Here is an 18,532-nt window from a genome sequence, read left to right on the forward strand (position 1 = left end):
TTCTGACTTCCCTGCATGCCTGGAGTCTCTGAAAGCTAAACTAAACATTTGTTCCTCAGTCTTTTCAATACCTGTCAGCAGACCACTTCCATAGGAGGAGGTCAACACAGTTCCCATTATACTGCTCCCGTTTTGGCAGAAAGTGAGCTGTACAAGGAGGAATATCAGATGTGCAATGATGAAGGTACCAAGGGTCATGATTATTAGCAAATCATTCTGACACATGAATGGTGATGGGTATATCCAGTTAAAGACTGCAGATTGCACATTACCATAGCATTGATATAATTACAAAATAATTATATATATAACATAGCAAGTGCAAATTTAACAAATTTCATGCAGTCAGATTCTAAAGCCAGGAGAATCTGACTAACAGTGTTAGAAAATGGTGAAAATTACAGTAAGGAAAGGTTTATAATAACATAATTTCATGTCAGGAAGAACTTTCACTTCAAGATATCTCAAAATAATTTTATTTTTATCATTTTTCTTAAGAAGATGGTCTAAAATCTTATCAGAAGAGCTTTAGAAGCAACAAATATCTAGAAATGACATATCTATATCAAATTCTATATCTAGAATATAGAAGTGGTCCCCACAATCAATCCAAGGAGTTCCCAAAAATACTTAATGTAATTCAGTGTAGCTTCATTAAGATTATTATTTTATTCTCAACTAAAATTTTGATTATGTCTTATTATGCAAAGTACCTGGACTTTAGAGTCTTTAAATGAAAAATTGCAAGGTAACATTGGAGAGATGTGGAAGCTCAGTAGATACAGTCAAGGTTAAAAGTGAGTTAAAAGAAAAGGAATGGCTCAAGGAGAATTTCCAGGTGTTGAAGACAGACAGCAAAACAAACAAATAAAATTATTAATTGATTGTGTTCTGTTACAGATGAAGAGGTTATAGTTGTAATACTCCTAGATAGGTATAAATTAACATATGAAGGCACAAGGTAGTTAACATGAATCCTCGAAGTTATGCTGGCCATGCAAAGAGAGTATTTTCTACTGAATATCCTTGATAAAATAAAAATAAAGTAGCTCTTACCTTTGTTATTAGTAACTGATAGGTCCCCATTTTGGCCCCACTTAGTAATTTCCAGCAGCCACTCCCCTCAGCTCTCTGGGTACTCAACTCTGAAGGGAGAGCACAGAGAACAGTTTGAATTTAGGTTATTTGAAGTCAAATTACCTTCCCTATACATGGTCTTTACTCCTTCTTCAACAATCAGCTTAGAGAGCCAAACAAATACAAGCAAACACCAGGAATATCTCTTGTTTTAGTGAATGAGGACACAGTCAGAAGCTCACACAAAGTGCTGGGAAAGTGAGCATCAATACAGTGCAAATGCCTGCTAGAATCATGAGACATGGGATACAAATATCTGCTTGGAAAGAACAGATGTCAAGGTCATATCCACTTCTGCAGTCCAAGGAAGTCTGCCACAAAGTGTGGAAAAAATGCTACTGCTGGATGAATAAAATCAGGAATCTTGTGCAGGAAGGGCACAAGACTTAGGTACTGGAGGAGGGTGAAGAGCAGGGGGATGATTGAAAAAATTGCAAAGTCCTGTATCAGGTGAGATGCAATTTATTTCTGTTTCTGTAAGCATCTCTGTAAGCTTCACAGATGACAGGAAGAGTATAATCTTGACTTTATGGTCTTCTAACGAAACACAAATTTATTTTATTTCCTGGTATACATAAAAATGTGTGTGGGGAAATGTGGGAGGCTCTCTTAAGCTGAGTGAAATATGTTCTTTATGCCCAGCATTACTGTGGTCCACACGAGACCCATTTCCAGTGGGAGCTGACCATGAGCTGAGTGATTCCAAGAGTCTCAGTGCAGCACTCCAGGGTCTTGGTAAGATGCTTTGGGCACACAACAGCTTGGGGGAAAGCAGAGAGAGAGCAGTCATCCTCCTGTCAAATTTCCTCATGCCCATCCACACTACTTCTGATGGCACGAGGCTGATCATGTGGAAGATATTTTTATTGCAGAGTAGTAAGCTCTACTGAGCATTATTTTACTATCTGAACTAATAAAATTATCAGTTATTCAGAATTATCAGAATTATGTGTATCTGAGCTGGTATTTAATATCTAGAAGATAATAATGACAAGCTTCTTGTGTCTGGGAACTTCAAATCAGTACTGTAACACATTTGTATTTTGTATCAGGATTGTATTTTGACTGCATATACTACAAGAGTAATTAAATTATGTATAACTAATTAAAAATATAGGAGGACCACCCATATGTAAAACCCACCATAAACAGGTCTAATTTTACACCATATTAAAGATGCAGATTTGCTGATATGCAGACATAAACATATGTGGCATATATATCTCAAACCAGTCTCAAGCATCCCATAAGAAATTTGCTGGAAGAAGGCCATTAATTACTAAAGCTGAGGCTAATCCTGCAATCTGATCATAACAGAAGTTTTGTTTTCATCAGGACTTGAGGATCCATATTCAACAAATATTATTTCACTGCCAAAATAAAATACAAAATACAATGTGGTTGATTTAATGGAATAGTCAAATACCACTCTTGGGCTGTTAATACCAGAATTTACTTTTTGGTGTTTGGACAAACATTTATGCTATTCTTCAGCTCTGTGAGGTTTGCTGCTATTCAACTCATCAGCAAGACTCCCAATCCTGGGAGTGGAAACTCAGTTTATTTTAAGGTTTTTGGAGATAGAGGAACAACTTTTGCCATTCATGTCTGCAGAATCTGACAGTAATACCACAGCAAAAGGCTTAGTCCCACCAGAGCACTGATGTCACATAAAATTAGGGAAAGTTCAGGAGAAATATTTTAGTGCACTCTGCTCACTAACACTAAAAGAAAATCTGAAGGAATCCCAATACCCCAACAAGTATACATCAAAGGTCACACAAATATTTTATCACCAAATCACACAAAAATTACAGCTTCGATGGTAAAGTTGAGTGAATTATACAATTTTCTTATCCATAAAAAATTATGTCCCTCATTAATTAATTTCACAGCAAAGCTGCATCATTACTTATCCTCTGGGTAAGCAATTAGTAGCAACATTCCTCCTGGGTAGTATGTGCTGAATTTCTTTTTAATATCTGCTATGAGAGACCACATATTTCAAGCTGCAAAAGCAAAATTAAAAGAAACTCCCAAAACTGAAGAGATGCTCTAAGCAAATAAATAGCTCTTGGTATCAAAGGAGGGCTGGGCAGGAGGAGACATGTACTTTCTCCTTGAAGAAAATTGGAGAGCACTGGAATTACAGATTTATAAATTCTTTCAAAAAACATTAGCCTGACTCTGAGAGTATTCTCAGCCAAATTAATTAAGATAAAATTTAAAGTTGCTGTAAGAAAAAATATTTTTTAAAACCCCTGTAATGAAAACATTTAGAATTGGAAGAATTTTCTTATGTATAAGAGCAAGTAAGTTCTGGAATAGATTTTCAGTGAAAAATGGGCAAAAAAGATAATGGCAACATATTAACAAAAGGGATTATATTCAATATGATAACAGGGTTATTAACAGGGGATTGGAATATGTTCCCACACAGAATGTAAATGTTAATCTGAGAATTAGGCTGAATGAGTATGACTATCAAAAGATTAATGTCCAATTCGCAGCTGGATACCTGGGCTGGGTCTGCCTTGTCATTATATTTTTAAAATAAAACCCCCAGCTTAACTCAGTCAGAGGAAAAAAAAAAAAAAACAAACACAAAGCCACCTTAAATCTTGGTATTCTCAAGCTACAAAGCTGGAATTGAAAGCACCACAGATTAGCTCATCTCTCACAGTCATTGTGAGCTATAAACTGAATTAAGGAATGTACTCATTTGGGTGAAAGACCTTATTCCCTTACAACAATGTGAAAAGAAGTTAACTATTCAAATGCTCCAAGCCCTCTCATGTTGTCCAAGAATATATATATCCTTGCCCAGAAGATGAGTTCTTCCAAAAATTACTGAGAAAGGGCAAGAGTAACTCCTTTTGACCTAAGCCCTACAGACTGTGAGATAGCTCTGACTATTATGAGACTTTTCAAGAGGTTCTGGCATCATGTGGAAGTACTGTGAGGCCAAAGAACATGTGGCACCACCATGAGCATAGAAACTCAAAATTATTCTCAAAATTATACCAATTAGACTGGAAAAGAGAAGACTTTGAGGTGACCTAATTGCAGCCATCCAACATCTGAAGGGAGCCCACAAGAAACATGGAGAGAGAGTATTTACAAGGGCATGTACTAATAGAACAAGAGGGAATGGCCTCAAACTGAAGAAAATTCTGTATTATGAGGGGAGTGAGGCACTGGAACAGGTTGCCCAGAGAAGTTTTGGATATCCCATCTCTGAAAGTATTTAAGGCCAGGCTGGATGGAACTCTGAGCAACCTGGTCTAGTGGAAGGTGCCCTGCACATGACAGAGAGGCTGGAACTGGGTGATTTTTAAAGTCCCTTCCAACCCAGGCTATTCTATGCTAATGATTCTGTGAAAGATTACTATAGTGAAAGTAGCTTAGGGAAAAAATGGTCCTGTGGTATAAAATCTGTGGAAGTGAAATACTTCCAGGGCACAGGGCAATTCTTGTTGGAGGAAAAGGAGTACAAAAGGCTGAAGACAAGTTAAGGAAGGCAAACAAAGGTGGAGGCCAAATCTCAGCTGCCACTGGACATGATAGTTCCAGGCCATGTCCCCTCTGTCACACAGCTGACACAGGAATGCATGGTCCTCTTTGTTCCCCAAGCGACCACAAGGACTCTCTGCTCCATGACAAATGTCACCTCTGAGCTTCAGTGTTCCAGTGGCTTGCAGGCACATTTAGTAAATGCTGGATGCCACATTGGAGCCCTCAGGAACTTCCTGAAGTCAAGTGCTGAACTTGTAACACAAAACCGCAAACCTGTTGTTTCATGTGCCTTTATCACGTTAGATCTGGAGTTATTGATTTTTTTAAGTCTTATAATGAGCCAAAGTAAAACTATTTTTCACGCACTACTATGAACCTATAAAATCTAAATTTTCTCTTTTGTTGGTAGAGTTTTGCAGCCTTGGTGATATAAACTGATAATCATTGCTCAACATTTAAAATGTGCCCATTTAAACTTGGTGTGGGTATTCTGCAGATTTTTTTCATGTCCCTGTGAAGAGTTTGCATGCTTTCTGCAAAGAAAATAAATAGAACAAATAGTATGGCACCACAAGTTGGTCAATTATTAGCTTTTGCATACTCAGATCATGGCCTTTCTTTACAAGGACATGTGTTAATATATAATAGAAGTGTATTTCACTTCTTTTCAAATTGATTTTTCAGAGACACAGTGCAATCTTATAAGGTCAGCTGGAAAGTAAGTGGCCAAAGACAGGCCTTTCAGAAGAAATGAGCCACTAGCCACACATGAGAAATAAAACTGGAACTAAACATATGAAAATGACTTTTATTTTGTAGTAGTCCCAGGATGGCATTTGACACGCACCCACCAGCCTCCCTTAAGTCTGGACAAACTGTCTGTAATGGTCTTAAACTGTGATTTGAACATTTCTCAGATCTAAGAGATGTAATAAATGTCATAGGCCAAGTTTACAACCCACTGCTTCAGGCTACTGGTGCTGACCACAGCTCTGACTGTCCCTGTGAAGCTGCAATTGCTAATTAATATCCAATTATCATTTTGAGGATGTAGAAGTTGTAAGTGGGGAATAGAAAATGAGTTTAATATTATTTTGTGCGTAGAAAATGAGGTGGCAGGGAACTCAAAATGGCCAGGGTAAGTACACACAGCAATCAAAATTTTTGTGGCTACATTTAGAGACAGATCTAGGAAAATGTGAGAGAGAAATGTTTTATTCTGATATGGATTAAGGCAAGTCAGAGTTTTGTAAACCAAAACATTCCTAACATAGTTACAGATAAAAATGACCAGAGGAAAAAATAGGCAGATAATTAGAAAACAGTAGCCAGAGAACTGCAAACTGATTCATGCAGTCTGAAGACAGAGACTGAGCCAAGGAACCAGAGGCCAAGAAGCAGTCAGGAGTCACCAGTTCATTGGGAGACTTTTGATAAGATAAAGAAAATCTTATCAGAACAGTCCAGTTCAGTCTTCAACAAGCTGCCTGAACTTTGCACTGTTATGTCTGGTACAGCCAATGTTAGTGCAAGGAGGACTGTGTTCCAGGGCTTCACACCATCCTGGGGATATGTTTATTCTGTACCAAGTTCAAAGGCACACAAAGTAAAAACACCTGAGAAAGGTTACAGCAGAGGTGTAAAGATCTGAGGGCTCTACACTCCCATACCCAACCCTGCACACAAAACCAAAGAGCACTTGGGTGTTGTGTATCTGGTGGCTAAACTCTCCCATCTCTCTGCTAAGCAGGGGCTAAGGAGGAAAAAGGCCCTTGAAATTAAGAGTTCCTAGAAACTTGAAACTTCCAAACGCTTCAATTCCCATTTTTGCTATCCATTTATCTTCATTACATTTTTAAAAAAATTAATTGCATTGAATTCCAAAAAACTGAGCTAATTTCATCCGTATTCTGAAATGGAATTATAATAATAATTTATTATTTATGAATTGCACATTATATATTTATAAGCTATGATTTGCAAAAATTTTCACCCTGTCTGAAGGGACCTGTAAGGGGAAAAAAAACCCCAGCCAAAACCAAAACTAATTCAAAACTGAAACCAAGAATATGTTCTAATCAAACTGTACAACAGGAAAATAAGGCTTTTACAGAGTACAATAATAACCTTATCTCCTTCATTAATTTGAGTGCCCTATTGTAAGAGATAAGGGAAAATGTTATCAGGGGTAGGTGACAAGATATTCTGCTTCAGTTGGAACAGCTATTCCAGACTCTGAGTAACCTCTTTATCACTAGGACATGAAAAAAGCAGCTCTCAAGTTTCTAGGTAAGCCAAATCTGATGTGGACAGCAGAAACTAATCAGTCTGTCACCCTGCACAAGATGTTGGAACACCTATGAAAGGGCTTTATTGACAAACATAATCCTAGTGACCTATCCTGTATATTTTTGTAATTTTTTCCATTATTGAAAATCTTCTGGGTTTAAGTATTGTTTTATCCCCAGATCTTCTCTAGTGGTAAAACAGATTCTGCACAGGTGACATATGGAGTCAGCACTCCTTTCAGCATTGTGGATCTGTTCCTTGGGGGGTAAATGGCAAGCTCCTAGAATATTTATTGCACACCAACTGTGGGACTTGCTCAAGTCACAAGGGAAATCTACCACTGAGTTGCAAGGCCCAAGCCCCTGGCAGACAGCACAAATTCCTGGGGTGAAAAGCTACACTTGCTCAGCAAGTTTTAGTCCAAGCAGTGGCAAACAGTGAAGTAATGGAGGGGTTGGAGGTTGAGAGTCACAACTACAATGCCAGTTTTTACACTGACAATATAAATTACATCTCTAGTTCTACATTAGTAAGATATCATTTACTAACTATATACAGAAACTTGACGGGAAAAGCCAAAACAGTTTGGAACGGTCTGGGTGAATCTAGGACAGAAGCCTGAAGGTGACAAGCACTTTTCTGTTTACATTTTCTTTGGGTTTAAAGTGTGTTCACCTGCAGTTTGGGATGGGTCCACATGCTTTATGGGTTTGTTTTTCATTTTATTGCATCAGAAAAAAATCTATATATAAACCTGGAAACCTGAGACCTGACTTTCTTTTAGCTGTATGGACTTTAACCTAGCTGTACACGTATGTACACATGCCATTAAAGTTTCTATCTCTTAGCAGCTGTGAGGAAAACCTCAAAGATTTTATCAGTCCAGACAGACAGGTGTGCAAGGAAGCTGGAATAAGAATTCTGAGACTACTCTATGAGCTTAAATACTTCCTACTGGCAATCTGAAGGCCAACACTGTTAAGAAAGTTATTCATTAACTTGTGAATATGTTTATCAGTTTTAATTTTTGTCATTACTGCATATGAAAACAAAACCAGGACAAGACTTGCATACAAATACCAAAATCCCTGGCAGTTTTCTTACAAGCAGTTAGAGGGTGCCTACTCCAAATCACTTAAGATACACCTTTCCAGAGTACTGTGTGCTCACAGTTTTTACTGAAAAAAGTGGGAGCAGGTCTGGTTATATCTTCTTGGCCCCTGTCTCCAGCATGGACACAATCCCACGTGGTTCATTCACATCCCTGACATTAATGGTCTGAGGCAAGGACAAAGAAGGCAACAGGCTCTTCCTGTGTGGGAATTTTGCCCAAGAGAAATCTTACAGGGGTATAGTGCTGTGCTACTGTTTTCTCATTTGTAAACCAGGACTTACCATCCTTCCCTATTTCAAAGGGCTGTGGAATGATAAGGGGTTTAACACAGATAGACTGCAGTAATAACATAATATGCTACATATCCATGGAACATTCTCTGGGAGCCTAACAGATTCAGACAAAAATGTTTTAAAAAGCCATAGCTGGGAAAGCAAAGCTGGCTTTTCCTTCTGTTCCAAGGCAGCTTTGGCAGGAAGAGCTATACTGCAGAGAGCACACAATAATTTTTCTGGTTTAAAATGTGAAAAAGTAAGGACTGTGTTACAAGAGCATGGCACTATAAAAGGATGAGCTAAGAAAGCCCACTGAATGTGGTTTACACAAATATCCCTAAGACCACAGTGTCTCCTGTTTTTGTTCAGGCTGTCTCCTGACAGGAGGACACCCATTATCTACTATCTGCAAACAGATAAGCATTTAATTTTAGTATTATACTTTTCTCTCACTGAAGTCAGCAGAGCTCCCTGTGTACACATAAGGATGATAATTTTAATCAAACTACAGTGTTAGACTTTTGAATCCTGACTTTCAGAACTTCAATATGTTCAGCATATTACATGGCTCCAGCAGTGACCTGTGACAGCCAGGGACAGGCAGCAAGTGAATTTTATAATCAGGCTCTTAGCACCATATTGGACTGACCCTTCTGGTTGAAACTTTCCATGACAGGGAATTGAGCATGAGCATTGCTTTGAGGGAATTTCTCTCTTCTGTCTGCTTTTGATAATATTGTTGGCTAGTGAAGGTTGCTGTGTAAAGAAAAACAAATCCCAGTTTACCCTCTCACTTCCAAGCCTTCATCCCTAGAACACACAGATTTAAAGAACCTTTTGTGCAATACACAAAATAAAACAGCTGGCTGCCCACAAGGCCTCACCCAAGACAAAACAGTAAGAGTCCTTCAGTTAATCTATCTTCCTGGCTCAGCCTGATGCCAAGGACTCCAGAGCCTCCCAGACTTCTGGGAACCAAGTAAATATCATAAAATGCCATAGGTCAAACCATCTAATGCTGCTTTACTGCCCCTGATCTGTAGCTGTTGAGGAGCTGCTTGTCCTCAGGCTCACAGCTCCTGCTGATACTCTGGTGGTAGCACTAGCTGGCAGGATGCTGTTGTTGCTGGGGGTCTACTGTTCCTCTTACCACAGCAAAAATGAAATCACCTCCCAGATTCTATCCCAGAAAAGGTCAGGTAGCTGGAATTGCCCCTCTGTGGAAAAGGGTGGGAGAATAAAAAAAGGCAAATGTGAATGTGTGTGTGTGTGTCCTTAGTCGAGGTCATTTTCCTTCTTTTTTTTTTTTCTTTTTTTTTTTTTTTTTTTCCATTTAGGTGGGTGTTTTTGGTGTGTTGGAAGCAAAAAAAAAAAAAAACCAGCTTTGGGCTAATAGGTGCAGATTAAAAGGTGAAGTTGATCACTATCAAAAATATTTTGTGACCTAAAATGAAGCTCTGAGTCATCGTCACAATTGGCTAAAAGGAAATAGAAGAATTTAATTTCTTTAAAGCACACAGTCACAGAATGCTTTGAGTTGTTGGAGGGGACCTTTAAAGCTTATCTAGCCCCAGCAACAAGCAAGGACATCTTCAACCAGACCAATTGCTCAGAGCCCCAGCCAAGCTGACCTTGAATGTTTCAAGGATGGGACATCCATCACCTCAGTGAGCAACCTGTGCCAGTGCCTCACCACCCTCATTGTAAAACATTTCTTCCTTATAACTCTCACCATCACAGTGACTTTGCCAGACAGAGTACTCAAAACTTAAGTTCACTTGATCTCTGAAAGCTTAAGCAGTTTTAACTTTGCATGGTCTGGCTTTCTCCATGGGGTAGAACACATGATTTCATGGCAGGGTACCAGCAATACTCTCCACATTTCTTTGTTGTTAGTAGCACAGACTCTTGGCATTTCAGCCCTATGTTTCAGCTATGTATATGGATCTGTATTACTAGGAAATCAGAAAATCTCACAAACTCCTTATCCCATCACTCTTTATCTCCATTTCCTGTAAGAACATCTTATTCCCACTGAAGACCTGAGGAATGGAGGTACAGTGAAATGATTTGTATATGACAGTCACTGGTCTAAGAAGAAATTGAGCATAAATCTACAGAAGTCATGGTTGCAGGCCAAACCAGATGACCACATTTGAACCAAATCAAACTAAATTAAATGTAAGCTTTCTGTAGCACTCAGCATGATGTTATTTATGCCTTGAAACAGCATATCTCTTTCCCAGATCTTCCTGTCCAATTATTTACAGGCTTGGTCCAAAAGAGATAACATAGAGAATCTGACTGTCAAAAGATCTGCTGCCAGCTGCAGTCACCTGCAGGGACTGGGATGAAAGGCATGACTGATGATAGCATCAAGACTTTGGCTGAGGTTGTTAAGCTTCATAAAGCTGTCATTGTTTGACAAGTGATGTCTGTTCCGTCTGCATCATGATGGAACCAGCAATGATCCATCCCTTGGATTCTACCCAAGGAAAGGCCAAAGAGAAGCACTGAAAACAAAGGAAATGGGCAGACCACTGTTGCCTGCCTCTGCCCCCAACCACAACCCACATGAGCTCAGTTTGTTTTTTTGGCAGGAGTGTAGGCACTGAATAAGCAAGAAGAGCTGAAACTGGCGGAACAGTCAGAAAAGTATTTAGAGTTGTTTATGTATGAATGATTGCAGGGTGGGAAGTGCAGACTTATTTGGATAGATCAGGTAAAGCCCTGGGGGCAGCGCTGAAAACAGAGCCCAGTTGCAATCAGATGAGTAACATGATCCTGGACTGCTTTCTCTTTTCCCTCTGTGCACACTCCAAGTTGCAGTCAAGCTTTGCCTTGGAGTCCTTTTGAACATTTCATTCACAGGTATTTGTTAAATCCTGCTGTAGCCCAGAGGATGCCTACCACTTGAATCCTCTATTAACAATTCACATTTTTGGTGGTGTAGCCAAGGTTTGCTTGCTGACTCTCAGCCTCAAGAGGCCTTGGAATAGTTGGATGGTGTATTTACCTTCCCCTGATTTCATTACAAGAGTGATACTTGGCACTTCTCTACTCCTCTAAAGGAGTACAGGTCCATCACTGGTAGCATAAGTGTGATAACACCAGCCATGCTTAATTGCATTCAAACTCAGCCTAGTAAACACAGAAACATGCCAATGCAGTATCTGTTTTGCAGAGTTATAACCTCACTGAGAAACTACTACTATTTGAAGTGTTCGCCATTGCCTTTGTTGTGATTATTCCTTTTGTAAACACAGCCACTGTGGGGCAGCAAGACACAAGCATTTAATGGAGTTGCTTTTTCTCTCCCAGGATCCTGAAGAGGCTATAAGCGCTGTTATCCTCTGCCTGCAGACAAGTGGGATAAGCAAATGTTAACACCCTTTGCTGTAAGCACATTTCCCCAGTCAGGGTGACTTGGTGACTTGGGAATCATGATAGGTTTTGAAGGCAATGTTGAGATAAGGTAGCACCAAAACTGCTTAAAGTATTTTATATGTCAATTCTGAGAGACGATGTCAACAACTCATAGCTCGAGGACGTTTGAACTTCGCTTGTGCATGGTGCCAGATTCTGCATTCTCAGAAGGCTCACACCCACATGCAAACAGACAAGTTGCTATTTGCTTTTGCCATTTTCCCAGAAGAAATGATGGTGCCAGACAAATGTGAGCAAACCAAGCTCATACAGTGTGTCTGGCTGTGTGGTTTGTTACTCTGCAAGTGGAATGATGAGCACTCCCAGCACACTCTGGTCATTGCCCAGGGACACAGAAGGGTCTAATCCAGGAGAGCATGAGATCCCCCTATGTACATCAAGTCTCCTGACTCAGACACACAAGCTCTTTCCAATTCTGAATCAGGCTTTTATTGTAATTCTCATCACTCTTCATTGCCCTGGATTCCTAGAGCATTTGCACTCAGCCTAAATGAAGATTTGGACTCCAGCTGAAGAAGAGGGATTGTAACCAATGCAAGTTTGATAATGGAGAGATAACTACTGGAGCTCATAATTTTAATTTAGAGACATAAGTCAACTAAAACAGTACAAAAGCTAGTTTTTCCCAGGTTGGGTCTTGCCATCAAAATGAGGAGAAAGAGACTATTAAAACTAGTTTGGGTAAAACACAGAAGGTTCTATCTACCTACTTGCCAAAAACAGGAAATCAGATGTTAAAGTCACTCCTGTGGATGACTTTTGAACCACATCTCTGACATAAAGTACTACCATGTTTATGTGTACTGTGACAGCCTTTTTCATCTTCCATTTGAAAAAACAAGATTTTCTGACTTTAAATATAGTTAATAATGATTATGAATTTCATTTAATGAAAGTTGGTTACTAAGCAAGAAAACAATCAATTTTGATTTTCAGTTTATCTCTGTAATACGTAATGTAAGAATTTTTGAAACCTTTTTTTGCCCTTTAAACATAAATCACAAGTAATAAAATCTTTAGTTCAATCCAAATTGGTGCTTCTTGATAGACTAGTACATGAATTGTCTAATCATGTCAAATAAAAAGATTAAACAAATCACTGGATAAGAGGGGAGCAAAGGAGGAAGAAAAAAAAATCCCAAACCTCACCATAATGAAAATTCTCTGCTTTGATTTTTTTTCTGTAGGTGTCAAGATATGAGAAGTGGGCACTGAACTTACCCTTAGAGAAGTCTCCCAGAGTAAGAGTTAACTAAGTTAAATTAGTGTTACAGACTACACAATAAAGAGCCATGGCTTTAAGTGTACAAGTTTGAAGGTCAGAAACAGCCAGGACATGACAGTACAGAGCTCTCTGCAGGTTAAAGGATCCTCTCTCTTTTCAGGGTGAAGACACAATCTGAGACAGTAAAGAAGCCACTTGCATCCTCAGTCAGAGTACCATGGACAGGAAAAATATTGTTAATATATAATTTATTTTTTCCCGTTTCTTCTCTATGGGACATTGGATACAGAGGTCTGAAGTTTTGTGTTGGGTTTTGTCTTGGTTAGGTCTAGGGGGTAAATACTTTTCCATGTTAAATATACACATATAAAATGATTGGAAAGAAATTTTTTTAAAGATTGTAGCTAAAAAGTCTTTAACACTAGTAAATTGATGCAAAATTGAGTTTTGCCTTTTTTTGCTTTTATATATTCTCTATATTCTTTACACACAGAATTGTAGCGAATTGACTTTTGCCTTTTTTGCTTTTCTCTATTCTCTATATTCTTTACACATAGAATTGTAGCTCTGTAGCCTATTATTGTATCTGTAGCTAGCTCCAATACTTTTCACTATCTCTTCCCTACCCTGACAGGCAGAAAGACAAAACACATTCCAGAGGCTCCAAATACCGTGGGTCCAAGGCCCCTATCCTATCTTGGCTCTCTTGGAGCCAAGGTTGAAACCAGCTCTTTGAGACACATTTTCATAAAAATTTCAGTTCCTATCTAAAAGGGGGCTACAGAAGTTGTGGAAGCAAAAAGGGGGAATTACTTCATCACTTATGGTTCTAATTGGTGATTCTTGACAATTTTGCTAATTTGCTACATTTATAGAACTGTATTCACCCTATGTGGGGTGGGCACTTTTCCATATCTGCCCCTTGGAGGCCTCCAGTAAAGACCAGCCTTTATAATACCTCCGATACTAATATTGTCTTGAAAGTGTGTTGCTTTATTTCTAGATCTTTAAGGCATCAAGTTAATACTGCACACACATGGAAAGTATGTTTTGTTTGGTTTTGACTAATATAAAAAGTATCAAAGCATTAAAATTGATGCAATTTTGAAAATGAAGGATATATGTAATGCTGCTGATCACCAGCTTTTCATCAACCTTTGAAAGGCAAAATAATTGCAAAAATTGATGGGACTAAACCTAATTGGCTATCAAAAACTCTACATTGGTTTTAAATTCAATCTGAAATAGGTAAGTTTGAGATGTAATAGTCCTAGGAAGAAACAGCCCCTTTCTGACAACTTCCCAACACAGTGATCACCAGATTGTACATCAAAACACGTGCTGTAGTGAAGTTCTACCAAAGGAAGTGTAAATAAAGCTGACTGTGAGATAAAGTTACCTGAGTGTGTTCAGACTGCTCAACAGTTTGCTTCCCCAGTGCACTGTTGTGGGGACCCACCTAGTGAAACCATGAAGAATTGCACCAGTCCACAACATGAAAGAAAAGGAATATTGAGCCAAGGAGACAAATAACTGAACAATATAATTTAGTAGATTGCAAGTGGTGAAACATGTGGCAAGACGAGAGAGACCACAAATTCCAGCCAATCTACAGTCACCATCTGGTATTGCTTTGTAACTATCAAATAACTGGGTTTCAAAATCTGGTGCAGCAGAAGCTTGCATTTAGGAGAATGGATAATATATTTTGGTTTAACTCAAACTGGTGCACTGCCAGACAACATATTTGGGACTTATGCTCAGCATTACTAGCCTGAGCACTAACAAAACCCAGAGCTGATTTTTGTAAAATCAGAAGAATGGCTTTGTTAAAAAATACTAGAAGTTATTTCCCCTTCTCTTTTCACTTATTTTTTATTTTTAATTTAACTCTGTGGGATGAGCCATAATTTTATGTATTTGTCAAATATTTAAGGCTTTATTCTTGTGATCATAAGAAGTGGAGGCTTTCATTACAATCTGAAATTTTTATCTTCTTTGTTTGGCAACAAAGGCTGTAAGAACACTACCAGGATTGTTTTGTTTACAACAGATGTTTATGCAACTGAGTGCTGAAATGAATTTTTTTTACAGTCAGTATTGGTCTGTTCGAAGGGATTTTGCCTTAATGTCCTCACTTCCCTGTCCTCACTTATTTAATCCAGAAGAGAACCAAAGCTTTCATTAGTAAAAAATCTCCCAAATATGTAGACATTAAAATCAGATACCTGGCTCAACCACTGGTATTTTCTCTTAATGATACAAAATTATATACTTTTTTTTTCCATTACAAGGGCATGGATTAATTTACTTATGAAAATAGTTTATAATACTCTTTTTCTTCTTGAATTAAGCAACAAATGCAGTTTTTTGTTATCCTCCAAAAGAGAGTTGCAAATACTAAATTCCAGTTATAAACAGGTAATTTATAGTTCAGGAGCTCCACCCCAAACTCTTAGAATTGCCTGCTTTTGATTCTGCTCTTGTCTACACATATTTAGGTCCTTATGGTTTATGTGACTTTATTTCTTGAAAGGTTCTGGATAATCAACACCACAGAACAACTTCCTAGCATCTAGAACTGCCACTTAAGTTTGGAGAAGAGCCATCATACCAATTTAGAGGCAACAGAATTCTAATTTCTCTTACCCCATCACTGTTTTTTTCTCTCTTCTTTGACAAGACTGTTCCAAGAAAATCCTGACTTTTCTAAATCCTCTGTGTGCCAACCAGCCTAATCTCAGACCTTGAAATATTTCCACTTCTTTCTCTTCTTATCATATTCAAGATACTACTGCTAATTACTAGCATTTCTGTAACAAATGACACTTTACTTAAAATTTTACCTGAAATCCAGGGCTCCTCTAAGAGCATGTCCCAGTAGTCACTGCACCACTCCCTGGGACACAGGGACTCTGCTTAGAGCTCTGGATTACACACAGACATCAAGGCACACAGGCCATATTTGATTTTCACCTTCCCAGCCACTGCTGTTCCTGCAAGCAAAGGGAGCAGGCATTACTGTCAGAGCATTGGTTCTTGGGAGCAGTGATTTCTGACCCCAGTAACAGGAACAGAAATCCTTGCTCTCTAAAGTCTTCCTCTTGGGCTTCTACTCCTCCCTCCCCCTCTGCTGAAATAGTTCATTTTCTCCTGTCCCTTCCCTGCTTTTTCCTCTTCTCAGTTGCCCCAAAAAAGTAGAATTTTCTAGGAAACAAGAAGGAAGAAGACAGAGCATATTGGGATTTGTGGTAAGAGGAATTCAGACACACGGTTGCACAGGCAAGTTTGGGGATCCCCATAACCCTCACAATGCTCTCTATCAAAGAGATTTCATGGTGAAGAATGGAACTCCTTTCTCTGGGGCTCATCAAAGCCTCTCCAACCTCCCTTCCATCTATAGCATCCATAAAATGCTGCTGACCCCTTCCCCAGCTGGATCCCCGTCACCACATAGCATCCTCTAATCCCTACTACTGAAAATGTTACCTAAATCTGAGTATTTTACAGCTAATGCTTCTTGTAAATGGCAGTTAGATGCTAAATGGCATTGCTATCAATCCCTCCTCTGCAGCTTTGTGTCCTTACGTAGCTTCCTGTGCCTTTTGCACTTTCTGATGCTCTGTCAATACTTTGGGTGTTCTGTCCTGGTGTTTTCTCCTGCTCTGACAATATACAATGTCTCAGCAGAAATACACCAGGGGGCATCTCACAGCTCACATAGAATTCTCCTGCTATTAACATGCTATTCCCTAGAATAGCACAATGTCTCTTCAGGATCAATTTCTGTAGTATTTATCTTCCAATTTCACAATTTTCCTTAGGCAGTTCGCTTCTTTCAGAGCTTGGCATTTTCAGATAGTGAAATAATGGCTTCCTGCAGTCGTTCATTTAATTTAACAGGCCCCAAAATTGCCTTGAGCATTTTAATCATATCAGTCTTGATCATGCTAAAATAAGGAGTAAGTTTACATGCAACTGCACAGCTCTTGGCTACTGTATACACCAATTAAAAATCTTATTTTTGTTTCCATCATTTATTGAAATCAAGTCTATGACACTTCTAAAACTTGCATTTTAGAAATATCAGTTTTTTACAGCCTACTCTAACATATTTCTCTCGTTCACAAGTTCACCACAAGTGCAACAAAGAGTACCTTGCTGATAGGAATTTTTTTTTCTTGTTTTGCTTTCAATTTGCCTGAGAATTCTAAGAGAGGTCAGGCATTACTGCTTGTAGTGATATTTAATTGGCCAGCAAGAAACTGTGTTTGACTGCAAGTGGTTCTAATCTAAACAGATAAAGTAGGCACAGATTGTGGGACTAAGAATTTAATCAACATACTGTATATAACAAATTAAGACATCAAACAAAAAAATCCACATTTATGGAAAGAGCACCTTGAGGGACAGTCATGTCTCCTAATTCTTATCCTCTGAGCTATAGGAATATAATCTCCTCTGCAGTTTCTCACAGGTGCATAAGGTAGGAAACACAACTACTCCTGAATTACAAATTTGTAAATCACTGTCTGATTGCTTATGGAAGTTGTGAAGTTGTGAAATTTTTTTAGGATATGTTATTGAAACAGTCAAAAAAGGAGAAATTGGAGGGGGGAATAGAAGAAAAAGAAGAAGGGTACCACTGTGATTAAAATTGCTACAGAGAAGCAAGAACTACACCCAGTTAGTGCAAATCAGAATACTTTTATAAAACCAATGGAAAAATAGATCCAAAATAGAACTAATAGAATATTACTGGATAATCACCCTTTCCTTGTTACAGATACATTTTTTAAATGCATTTCTCAGTTCTAGAAAAGTGAAAGCCCAGTCCTGAGAATGCAGAAAAAACCCTATAGTATGAAAATGCAAAAAGGCTCAGAATCCTGTTGTACAACAGATTTGGGGCTACAGGCTGAGATAACCTTCGATGAAAGATTATACCTCCTATGAGAAAAAATTACCAAAAACAAAAACAAAAACAACAACAACAAAAAAAAAAAACAAACCAAACCGAACCAAACCAAACCAAAAAAACCCCCAAAAACCAAAAAATAAACCAAAACAAACCCCTGTGTAACATAAATGCCACAGTTAAGGCTTGGAATCCTAGTCTCTGAACTCAATCTAACCTCAGTTTATGTGACATAGCATAGGTTTTGTCAGACTATTCAGAAAGTCTAAATATTTCTCACATACTTACCTATGAAAATGACATTCTAGAAGTTTTCATCAAAACAGGAAGACAGAGTGATGCAACAGAAAAAGCACTGAAGGCCTCACTTCTATTTTTTTTTGTCTGCCACTTTCTTGGATGACCAGGAACAAACAACTTCATCTTTTTGTGCTTAACTTCCACATCTGTAAAAAGGAAATAATGAGACTGAACTCCTCTGCAAATAAACTTTTTTTCTTTTCTTATCAGGGACTTGAAACAATGACGGAAGGAAACTCTTGGTAGAGTTGTAATACAGCTCACTGGTAAAAAGCCAATTCAATTATGAGATTTCTTGGGTTTATGGGATT

General features: G+C 38.5%; 1 protein-coding gene across 4 annotated transcripts in view; it reads right to left on the bottom strand.

The window, feature by feature from the left end:
- Positions 1-18,532, bottom strand: part of PRKAG2 (protein kinase AMP-activated non-catalytic subunit gamma 2) — a 236,458-nt gene extending 217,926 nt beyond the window's left edge. Inside the window, exons 1-3 of one of the 4 annotated variants that reach the window (XR_014953200.1) lie at positions 18,210-18,532; positions 15,850-15,999; positions 1,057-1,145 (exon numbers count right to left, since the gene is read on the bottom strand). Coding sequence is in view for 2 of the 4 variants with exons in the window: in XM_085572911.1 (XP_085429037.1) it covers positions 1,057-1,145; positions 15,850-15,877 (117 nt within the window). In the remaining 2 variants the exon portion in view is untranslated. The remainder of the gene's footprint in view (positions 1-1,056; positions 1,146-15,849; positions 16,000-18,209) is intronic. The other 3 variants (XM_085572911.1, XM_085572912.1, XM_085572913.1) reach the window with 3 other exon arrangements.

This window comes from Lonchura striata, chromosome 2, assembly GCF_050655825.1.
Source record: "Lonchura striata isolate lonStrDom1 chromosome 2, ASM5065582v1, whole genome shotgun sequence".
Classification (NCBI taxonomy): domain Eukaryota; kingdom Metazoa; phylum Chordata; class Aves; order Passeriformes; family Estrildidae; genus Lonchura; species Lonchura striata.